Genomic DNA, 12,273 nt, shown 5'->3' with positions numbered 1-12,273 from the left:
TGATTTTTCCACACACACTAAGATCTGAACCACAATGTTTGGATAGCTTCAGATTCCCATCACTTTTACATTTGACACAAACTAAAGTAACTAACAGGGTTAAAGTGGCACTACTAGGAATGCCCTGGTCCATTAAACATTACATTACATGAGTCTGACAGTGAAGGAGAATAAATTAGGTGGCCAGTCATTGAGAGATATAAGCACACTATTGTCTTTGTTAGTCTGGGAACCAAACACCCTCTTGTTTTTGAAAGCTTTCTTTCTTTCTCTCTCTCCTCCTTCCTTTCTCATTTCCTTTCCCTCTCTCTCGGTGTGATTCTATTATCAGGCCAAAGTTTTCATTTTTTCGGCGAGCAGGCGTCCGGCCCAGTTTGCTCTATCATCTTGCAGTTGGGTTCATGTGATTTGCCTTGGTCTGGCGTTCCTTCAAGGACAGTAATGTCCAGTCTCGTCGGAAATCTGCCAAACGTCAATCAAATAACGTCCTTTTTCTGAGGAACTGCAGGTCTACTTCAGTCTGATATGAACTTTGCAAGGCAAACGTGGCCATACCATAAAAATGTCCCAATAAACTGTCAGCGAGAAACACAACAGAAAGTGGAAGTAGGGTCCATATTTGATATGTGAGATTTGAAAATCTACTTTGGTCATGTTGTTTAAACCACAGGCCTTCATGTCTAGCTCAGATGTCTTGGTTATATCCAATTATTCGACCCGACTGTTTATGCATACACCGTGATCCATATCCAATATGTGTGTTCAGACCTGCCATCTCCTCCAAATGGCAGGCCTACACAATCAAACAGCAGACAGATGGGTACGACAGCTAGGACATGTTAAAAGACCAGCTGAATTAAAGATGCATAGACTGTCTCCCTGATTCTCAAAAAATAAACAAATGATTACAGGTTTCACATTCAGAGATCCACTTATTGACTGCGTTACAGTCTAGTCAGTGCACTGCATTCTGTATTGACGTATTGTCATTGACATAAAAAGAAGTACTGACTTTTGGCTCAAGCTACCTTTGTGGGTTTGGAAATCCTGTTTCTTGAAATACTGTCCTTATCTTTATGTCGTATTAGTGATGAGGAGTTCATTTCACCTGCCTCCCAAATGTGTTTTAAAGGAAACAGTAGCCATACCCAATTCAGACAATGAAATATCTTTGACCTAGTAAGTAATATACAAAAAAATGACAAAACCATACAAAAATATTACATATCTATCTATCTATCTATCTATCTATATATATATATCGATAGATAGACAGATAGATAGATAGATAGATATAGATATATGTATAGATATATGTATGTGTGTGTGTGTTTTGTGTGTATATACATACACACGTACGTATATTACCTGGAGAACTAACGAGAGAGGTTTTTGAAACTGTAGTATTTGATTGTGTATAATTTACGATGGTGGGTTCGTTGTGTCAGATGTTATCACAATAAATCTTTCCCTCTGTGCACTGCCTTCAGTCAACCCATCAATGCTGTTGGTGTGGTAATTTGTTGAACTGGTCAGTCTGGTCAAAGGCTTCCACAGGCCTATATATAGTCATAGTGTTAATTAACCATTGGTCAACAATGCCGAATACCAGATGATGTAAAAATGTAATTTGAGGCAAAAGAGTGTTCTCACATTTAGCCAGATAAAGGTGCAGTGTACTGTTTTCAAGTTCACATGGACATTTGCTTTTCATAAATGGTTGACTCAAAATCATGTCATAGAGTTTTGTTATATGAGCAATCAGATGTGAATTTTTGTTTGTTTGATTTTGCTCTAATCCCTGTTGTGATTACGTACCAGAGACAAACACATGCGCGCTCACATACACTCAGACAAAATGGTTCATCTCAATCACCATCCAGCTTCATTCTAACCACCAAAATTCCCTCTGTCTTCTCCTTCTCCAGGTATCTCTCTATGACCCCTGATGGACAGCCTACTGGTTTTCCTGGGTAGTCAAGGTAACCCACACAACATTACCATACTTCACTCAAAGGGTACGACATACAAGACAGGAAGATGCATAAATTAAATTAAATATGAATATGCTACCTCTAATCTTTTAACAAACACAAAAAAATTATTTATGTTTTGACGTTATTCACACTCAAAATGTTTGTGGTGTTTTCGGGTTGTTTCCAAAATAGTTATTCACCAAATTCAGACAGAAGTCTGAATGTTCCCAGTCAGTGCTCATAAAGAATGCAGTTTCTGTCCTCAGCCTAATACCACTGACAGGAGAGGTCCACCACAGTGCCAGACCTCATCAAAGTCTTCATATGGACCAGTCAAACAGTCAAAAATGGGCTATCAGGACAGGTTAGGTACTGTCATATAAAATGGCCAAACATTGCTAACTTTTTACTGAGAGGGAGACTGTGAAAGATTCTATGGTTGAAACAGCCCATAGTAAAAAATGCAGTTTGCAGAATATGTTATTACAGTACTCAGGTTCAGTGGTCTGGTTAACTCTGGCATAGACCTTATGGCCTTTTATATAATAGGCTATGTGATTGCTATTGATGTGTAGGTCCAGTATTGTTATTCTTGCAATGTTTTCATGACACTTACCTCCAACTGTTTGCATTTATAGTTCATATTATATTTTATTAGGGTGGAGATATTTTTAACAAGGCTTTCAGTAAATCTGCTATCAAACATCAGCATACTGGTTGTAATCTATGTTTGCATAAAAGTTTAGTGGTTCGTATTATATTTTAGGGGAAATAGTATAATTTTGAACAAATGGCCTGTTACACTCTAATCTGCTACCGTGTGTAAATCGGCGCTTCACTGGCAGCCGCCACCGTTAGTGTGAATGAGGGAGTCCTAAGCTATGTGGTTTTATACAAAGGGTATTTGCCCTTCAGCCAAAGTATGGCCGGCTCTGCTTAAGATGTTTCGCCGTTTGTGTCGCTGTGGTCCCCGTACTGCCTATGAATTACGCTGAACAATGTTTCAGAGGGCCAGGAGCAGTAAAGTTGTTTCAAGTAAGTTTCCGTTTACTCGTTAGAGTATACTGATGACGGAGACCGTTGCGGTAGGTTAGGAAGGAGAGTTTCAAGGACTTTCTCGGAAAGAATTTACAAAGAATTTCTCGGTCTTTTGCTGGACGACTATCTTGAGTCTTAGCAAAGGGGGGGCGTAGCCTACACACATACCATAAACACCCCTCAAGCGGGCTACTTAAATCAAACATGCTGAAACGAAAAAAAAAAAAAAAAAAATCTCAGTGCATGATTTCGTGAAACTGAGAAGTTGAAAACCCCTCATGCTAATTAGAAGGACGTTTAAAATGTTAATTAACTTGAAAATCAAAATAAACGCTCATTGTCTTTTTATTCTTTTGTAGGAGTGTTTTTTTTTCATGTGTGTATGAAAGAGAGATGTTTCTGTAATTATAGGCTACTGTAATTGTTGATCAATACAGAATTACGAGAGGATAAGTACCAACCGTTTTCATCAAACTCCTCCGAAATAATAGCTTGTTGATGCAAACTGGCTGAAGCTGCTTGTAGCATACTTCGCCACCAGGTGTCGTCGTTACATCCATATTGATTACAGAGCCAGCACTTCAGCACATTGTCATCCTCAAGTCTTTTCCTGTGCTCAACTGTCCGCTGTGAAATGGTAACTGTTGCTGCGGGGCATTGTTGACCACTTGTTGTTTTAATTCCAGATGAAGGGTTGAAAGGTGAGTTCTAAGCTCCTTCTATGGATTTTAGGATACTGAGCGGACAGAGAGGGGATTTAGGGGGGTACAGCAGATGGTGGCCATTCTGTGCGAATTAAGACAGGTCCCTGTCACTCCTCTAAAAGCACGCTTTTCTCCCTGGCCGTAATATGCTCATTAAGTCAGTTTCAGTTAGTGTGTCGTTAAACGTAGTCATACGCAAACCATAACCTCATAACTCCTGGTTGGTTCAAACATGTGACGTGTTGTTTACATGCTTAATTATTAAGAGTTGGAGGTTTGTACATACACGGTCCCTTTCCGACAAGTTCAGAAAACCCTTAGATTATCAATGTAGGCCTATAAGCCCCGCCGCAATAATTTGGAGTGATATAAGCTGTCCTCTCCTCTTTGTTAGTACAGACGATTTGAGGGGAAAAAGAATTAGAGTATTTTCAGCACCGCGGTCAGAGCCCGATGAGAACAAAAGGCGGATTTGCGTCCTTGATGTCAGGGACCGTGTTCAACTACACTTACACATGAAAAACGAAGGTCGCAAATGACTCGGTCGTTAAGATCACTACAAACTCATATCAGTACTATATCCCAAAAATTACAAAATAATTTTTATTTGAGAAACCGACTGAACTGTAGCTTTTTTGTTAGCGTTAGATATTTTAACATAGGCCTTGACATAGTCTATGCACAAAAATAGCTTATCTCCGTGACGGTTTTCCTTCTAACTGTAAACAGTTCAGTGCTTTGTAAAAATAATCTCTGATCAAAGTACAAAAAAGAGGTAGCTTTTCCGGGAGCTATGTCTACTCAAGACTGTGAGCTTTATGCAACGGATCAATTGTTCGGTTCAATGGCAGTCACTAGATTTGTGTCGAAGTAGTCCTCATGACGGAACATGTAGACACTCCCTGTCGGCATCACGGCGTTCCACACCCAGATGAAGGGTTAGAGACACCGGTATATGACAAGCAAGGGGCTATACGGAGCGGGTGCCAACTAAAGAAACACAGGCTGGTCAACCGTGCGTCTCCATCACTGCCACATTTTTAATATGTAGATGACAAGCCGATAAAAATAACTAAAACTGACTTAAAGTTAGCCGTCCGAAACAGAGGCAACCTCTGATATTTGATTAGAGAAGGATCCACAGGCTATAACCATTTCAAAGAGCGACAAAGACGAGCAAGGAGTGATCGACTCACGGATTTCGTTACACACAATCTGGCAACTGTTTCAGATTACCAGATCTCGGAAAAACTGGAGCACTTAATAGGCTACGGTATAGACGCAACACAATTTAGAGGACAACAACTAAATAAACAAACAATCCCGCGGGATTAAAACCGCAAAAGCGAACGCGAAGAACAAGAAAGGAAAAGATTCCGAAAGGACAGTCAGGTAAGATGTTACCACATACAAATATGCGTTTAAAGACTGCACAGTTGTGATAGCGTCGTTCAAGATGTATTTTGTAGAGCGCAGTGATTCATAGTTCTAGATTACGTTTGGATGGTAACTTGCCAATATAGTGACAAAGAACAACACACCTTTGACACGGACTACGCCAAAAGCCACACGTCTCTAGGGTACTTGCCCAAAAAACACTAACTAAACTATGCATTTATTTATATTTCTCTTGTTAATGTAAAGGGTTACATTTACAAACTAAATAACTATATCGACATATGTGACAATAAAGTGCCAAATTCGATATTTAAGTTATTTTATATATTTCATGAGTTATTTTACATATTATTTTATTTATTTTATAGGTTGTTGTGTAGAATATTATAGGTAATATTTATATTATAAATTACAGTTAATTGTGGGCTATTCCCATTCCTGGCATTCTAGATTCGTCGCTCACGGCCCTTTTTGCTGGACAGTGTCAAACAAATTTGTAATGACTTACCGTTGGCCAAAAAAGTAATCAAAGAGATCAGTTGTGTTTTATGTAGCAATTCGTTATTTTGTTTAAACACGTTCAGTGACCACTCTTTCCGTGTGATGTTTACCTCTGTAACTTCCTCAGAGCGTGGCTTTGGAAAAACCTCCTCTCCTCAGTCCTAACGACACGCGGACCTTTTAAACCCCTCGCTAACCAGTTGTTCTGGTGCTGAAAACCGCGCGCAGCAGCCTTGCCTCGCCTTGCTTCGCCTCGCATCGTCTCAATGAAGGAGGCCGACGCGATAAAGCTTTTTATCGGCCAGATCCCCCGTAATTTGGAGGAGAAGGACCTGAAGCCAATCTTCGAGCAGTTCGGCAAAATCTATGAATTGACAGTGATTAAGGACAAGTATACGGGAATGCACAAAGGTAACTCAAATACGGTGATATCATCTAATAGAAAATAGGTATTTTGGATTTTTACCCCTAAAAAAAACTGTTGGCAACTTAGTACCAAAGCCAGGCACTATGAAAATAAATGAGAATTGCACCTCATAACGTCAGCCCATGAATTGTAAATGCTTATAATAATCCCACTTCAGTCCTGTTTCCACGGAGAAGGGGCAAGGTTTGAAACATGGTATTTCAGGGAAGCAAAAGAAATGTACGCAACGTCACATCTATGCAACAGATGTGTGTAATGAAAGTTATCATTTGAGCACACTAAACTGGCAATGGGGTCGTTGTATGTTATCCCCGGGGTTGTCGATGTGCTGGGCAGTACCTGTCGGAAATTTAAAGGCCCAGTTTTGTGTGTCCAGTGGTTCCCGTTAGTGGCTGCCGTTTGGACGTTGGACTGATCATGTAATCCTCGTCTGCCTCCAGACAGGCTCCATCCCCTCTTCTTGTAAAGCCGTCTGTCCACAATGTTTGTTGTCTGAACAACGAACATAAAATATTATTTTCTGAGTCTATTTCTATTTTTTGCAGTTTTTAACCTTTATCTATATTTTTACCTGTTCTTTTTTTAGATTTAAATGTGAGGAACTCTGACCATAGTGTTCTTATATAAGTTGATCCATTATTATTATTATTATTATTATTATTATTATTATTATTATTATTATTATTCTAGGGACCAGGCTTTGGCACCATTTTGTTTGCATGCGCTTCCTCTCTGTCTTGTTTCGTAGCAGGAGCCTGTGTCAGCCACACAAAACAACACAGGGGCTTTTCTTAGTTAACATGAGCACAGGAATAAAGGCCTATGTTAGTATACGCTACACCGTGGTTAAGGTCTTCACCTCTACTTACTCTCAGGTGAAAAACAGCAACCAGTTCAAAGCAGCAATTTTATTTCTATGCTGTGTAAGGTATAAGTTTGGATCTTTGTCACATACGTGAAGCCAAGTGTTGTTCCCAAAGATCTTAATATTTGATGGAAAATTAGAGAAAGGGTTTAAGCTTCCGAAAAAGAAAAAAAAAAATAGATTTGATCAGATTTTTTTTTGTCCATCAGTGGGAGTGAACATGATAGTAGGTGGTTAGATGGTTTCTAAAACATGTATAGCATTCTGCAGTTCCATTCAGCAGAACATCTCTGAAATGTGCGGAAATCCTGTTTCATCGATCAACATCAAATTTGTGTCAAGTCTGGTGTGTCCCCAAGCATCCACAATTGTTTTAGCTTTTTGGAAATACGCCCTTTTTGAATCAGTGTGAACGGTGGTCTGATTAATAGGGGCGGGCACTAAGAGCAGCTGTAAAACAATCTAATTTTACACTGGACATTAAATATGTCTGTAATGAAAAATGGCAAATCTGCCAGCCAATCAATTAACAGAACATTGTCACTCAACAGGATGTTCAGACCTGTCCTCCCAGTGCAGTGTTTAGGTTTTCATGGGCCTTGTGACATGGCTGGCATTAGTCACTGAGAGGCCAAAATGACACACGCTTATGCAAATACTTGGCCCTTTTTATTGCTTCTTTCTGTGTAGTAGTAGTAGTAACAACAACAACAACAACAACAATAATAATAATAATAATAATAATAATAATAATGGTGCTAGCATAGTAGAGGCTATGGGAGGATATCCAGTGTGTGTAGGCCTGACCTTTCTGGAGTTGACCTTTAGGGTTAGTGTGAGTGCTACCTCTAGGCTTTAAACGGTGTTTTTTGGGGTTGGCTTATTAAAACTACAGTGTTGGGGAATGTCATGTTTTTTTTTTTTTTGCGATGGTAGATGGACTATAAAATCAGGAATGTCAGTTTTTGAGACAAGTAAGGTAGTAGCCTTTATCTGTGTGCCCAAAAAATGTATTTACTTTGTTATTACATCTCGAATGCACTGTAAAACTGTAAAATGTGTTTATTTCATAAGTCTGTCATTTACATTTCATCACTTGTTTGTTCTAAAGACATCATTGTGTGACTTTTCTCATGTTCTTTAGTATTGTTTATATGTTGAATTGTTTTATGATATTTCTTATCTTTGTTTAGTATGACCTATATACCTAGAATTTTTTTATGGTATATCACTGTCTTTAGTATGGTCTATATTTAGAAATGCATTATTATTTTCCCATGTTCTTAATGTGGAATATATGTGTATATATATATATATATATATATATATATATATATATATATATATACTTATGTTATTTATATAATTTTAGTGTGGTGTATATATGGCATGATTTTACGACATTGTTCGTGTGTTTTTATTTTCCATCAGGATGTGCCTTCCTGACGTACTGTGCGCGGGAGTCAGCCGTCAAAGCCCAGAATGCTCTGCATGAACAGAAAACACTTCCAGGGGTGAGTATCTCACACCCCCTGTCCCATGGGGCAGTTCATTCAGCACGTTGCCAGGTGTGAGTGCCTCACGTCACTTGTCCTGAACCCAGTGGGGCGGGGCCATGAAAAAAGAGGCGTGGTTAGAGCCGGTGGAACCCCTCACTAAGTTACGCCAGTCAAATAATAGCCTTGCGAACAGCAGTCTCACTGTTAGCATTTTGGGAATGAGGACTTGTCAAAACCCTCTCCTGTGAGTCTGGAAGATCTCAGAGTCTCTGATGTTCCGTGACTCAGGTTTTCACAGTTCACTGAATCATTTACCTGTTTATTCTGTTTGGCAGAAATACCAGTTTGGCACCAAAAAAGAGCTTTTTTTTTTTTTTTTTTTGGGTCTCACACACAGTTTGGGTCTCCAAGACACCAGATCTGTCTCATATCAGCACAGCTGAACCTAAGCTGCACGAGCCTTATACTAACACTACCATGTGATTATTATGGTCTGTACTCGGACAGTTCAAACCACCTGGCCTGCATCACACATACCCGACCCTCTTATTCAAATGAGAGTCAAATTAGCGGCTTTTGACGGGGTTGTGAGAGCATCGTGACTGCGTGAGAAAAGGGCGGAATATGACAGAGCAGTAATGGCCAGTCTCCTCCAGTTTGCTTTTGATTCACTTATAAAAGATCTTTTATCCCAGGATGAGTCATCAAGAAGAAAGCTTCATTTTAGATCAGAAAAGAAAAGCAGCACAGAGAAATGAACAATACACAGCCTAATGAGAGGCTCCACTGTGAGAGAGCCGAACTACAGTAATGATAGGACTTTTTATTATTATTATTGTTATTATTATTATTATTAGCCTTTGTTTTTGTCCTCTGTCTTTTTCACTGACTGATTGATTCATTCATAAACTTGGCACAACAAAAGTGATGAATTAGTAATAATAATAATAATATTTTTTTTTGGGCAGTAATCGCTTCGGCTGTGTGAAAGGAAGTGTGACGTTACAGACGTGATGTACACGTGACCTCTAATGAACCTCTGGCAGAATCAGAGGACTCATATACGAATGAGAACATCTGCATCTGCTTGTGTTTTTGTGTGGGTTTGGACGAAGGCGAATTAAACTTCGATTGTTCCCGACAGCATTTAGAGACGACCACGTAATGTGGCTTCATCTACGACCCAGCTCCAAACTGTAGAGATTATTACACACCAGGCATCCCAGTGGCATCCTCTGACGGAGCTCTGGTTTTAGGTACTGGTAGTGACTTCATCAGTGTGGACTTTGATAATCCAGCAGCTATGATCACAGAGTGACAAGATGCTCAGTTAAACTGGACATTTACAAAAAACACCTGCCTGCCTGCCTGCCTGTGTGTGTGTGTGTGTGTGTGCATGTGTGTGTGTGTGTGTGTGTTTGTCAGGAGCTAATTGCCTCACTAGAAATCCCATTATTGGCATGACAGTGTGTGACCTGGCTAACCCCTTCGAAGAGGAGATCGCCCCCCCCCCCCCCCCCCCCCCCCGCTCCCCTTAAATCCTACTTTTCTCCCTCCCCACCTCTTCCTTTTCCACTATTCCTTCCCTCTGTCTCCGCCCCCACATTTCCACCCCATCTTCTGTCCAAATACACCCCTCTGACTCACTTAAGCCTCTCCAGCACTCCAGAGCCAACCACAATCCATTCACATATTCACATGCACCACTCTGCCTCCAGTGAATGCCACATCATTAGCACAGACACGCCCCTCTCCTCCATCTGGGAGGCCTGGTCTCTGACTGATAGCACCTGCCTTCAGTCCGTCAGTGTTGATCTGAGACTGGATTAAAATGAATGGCTGAAGCAGGAACGCTCTGTTTCCTGGCTAATTCTGGAATAGAGAGAGAGAGAGAGAGAGAGAGAGAGAGAGAGAGAGAGAGAGAGAGAGAGAGAGAGAGAGAGAGAGAGTGACTCACAGGGACTATCCTTTGCTGGGTTTACAGTCATTTGTCTGTCCTCTCTCTGTCTCTCTCTGTCTCTCTCTCTCCTTCTCTCTCTCTGTCTCTCTCTCTCCTTCTCTCTCTCTCTCCCTCCATCTCCCTTGTCCTTCATTCCCCTTCTCTCACACTCATTTTTTTTTTACTCTGTCGGGTCTGTGTCCCTGCCTGTCTCTCACCCCTCTCCTGTTTTCTCTCTCTGTCAGGACTGAAGACACAGACACATACACACACGCACACACACACACACACACACACACACACACATGCACACACACACACACATGCGCGTATATATACGCATGTATGTGCATATGTATGTATGTATGTATGTACGTATTTATGTATGTATGTATGTATGTACGTATTTATGTATGTATGTTCAGGTTAAAACAAAAGGGAGAATTGGGGTAAAGTGGGGCAGAGGAAAGACAGAGGGACGAACAGATGGCATCAGTGGAGTTACATCTGGTTTTGTGTTCAGTTTGGAGTGGAAGTCACAACGTGCAGGAGAAAATCTCCCTCCATCTTTCCTTTTCTGACCGTATCTGTTACCTTTTTCCTGTCCTCTCTCCACCTCTATACTATATCTTATACTGTGTGTGTGTGTGTGTGTATGTGTGTGTGTGTGTGGGGTGGGGGGGGTTGTTTGTGTGTGTGTGAGTGTGTGGGGGGGGGGGGGGGTTGTTTGTGTGTGTGTGGAGAGGGGTGTGTGTGTGTGTGTGTGTTTAGGGAGACAGAGTGTATGGAATGTGTCTGTTGTGGGGGAGGGACAGGCAGGTGCTCTGACTCACAGACTGGGGGGGGGGGGGGGGGGGGGGGGGGGGGGGGGGGGGACGACTGAGTGAGTGTGTGTTTTGTCTGTTTGCAGATTAGATCTTACATGTTCCAGTCCAACAGAGTCATGCAGCTTAATGTTTTCTAAAATAATACCTAATGTTTGGCTTGTACATATGTTTTGAGAGAGAGAATGAAACATTGTATGGAGTAGTAAATGAGAGAGGAGGAAAGGGGGAGAAGGAGGGAACGAAAATTTGGACTGTGGGGGTGGGGGAGGACTGCGGGGGAGAGAACCTTTATGAGCTTAAACACAGACATCTGTTTATGAAAAAGCATGTTTGTTTTGTGTGTGTGTGTGCGTGCGCGCGTGTGTGTGTGTGTGTGCTGGAGTGAAGTCTTTTTCATGGTGTCAGTCAGTGAGAACAGAGCTGAATCAGATGCCTGAGAATGTGAATTGTTCTGTACAGACTGAAACAGGATCAGCTCCTGAACACACGGCTCAATGTTCCAGCAGACAGAGTATAGAGTGCTCTTTTTCTCTCGGCCATTTCTCACACATTTGAGTTTGACTTCAGTGAAAAACAGTAGCAAACTGGCTGCACTAGGACATTTCATCGATTCCACAGAGGAAGCAAAAGAGTTTCTTCACTTTTATTTCGGACTTGGGTTACCTTTCTGTCAAATCAGTTTTAATGTCGTTTTGGTAAGTGAATTGATTCGTTTTAAAAAAAACAATTATTTTTTTTTTTAAAAAAGGTTATATTCTGAGGGCCTGACGTCAATAGACTGCATCCCTGCAAACACCTTGTCGGGAAAACTTATCAAGACACGGAAACATTTTCTCTGGCTTGATTTCTGTCTCTCCCCCTAGTTGTGCTGATAAATGAGACTTCAAATCAAATGATCAAAACCTAAGTAAATAAATAAATAAATAAGTAAATATGTGTGGGTAGTGTCACGTTTTACACGCAAACAGCAAAGAATGACCAGACTCCTCATGACTGACGTGGTTTTCTGTAGGTACTGTGTGGGTATTGAATGATATCAGTGTGTTGTGGATGCATGGCAGTTAGTTTTCATGGAAGTTTCTAGCACCTGGTTTCAATG

General features: G+C 40.8%; 1 protein-coding gene across 3 annotated transcripts in view; it reads left to right on the top strand.

The window, feature by feature from the left end:
• The first annotated feature begins 5,883 nt into the window (after positions 1-5,883).
• Positions 5,884-12,273, top strand: part of celf3a (cugbp, Elav-like family member 3a) — a 22,433-nt gene continuing 16,043 nt past the window's right edge. For all 3 annotated transcript variants that reach the window (XM_030789494.1, XM_030789493.1, XM_030789492.1), the window contains exons 1-2: positions 5,884-6,028; positions 8,341-8,423. In XM_030789494.1, coding sequence (XP_030645354.1) covers positions 5,884-6,028; positions 8,341-8,423 — 228 coding nt within the window. The remainder of the gene's footprint in view (positions 6,029-8,340; positions 8,424-12,273) is intronic.

The sequence above is a fragment of the Chanos chanos genome, chromosome 12 (genome assembly GCF_902362185.1).
Source record: "Chanos chanos chromosome 12, fChaCha1.1, whole genome shotgun sequence".
Lineage (NCBI taxonomy): Eukaryota > Metazoa > Chordata > Actinopteri > Gonorynchiformes > Chanidae > Chanos > Chanos chanos.
The sequence above is the reverse complement of the archived record's forward strand: the minus strand, read 5'-3'. Positions and strand labels throughout refer to the sequence as shown.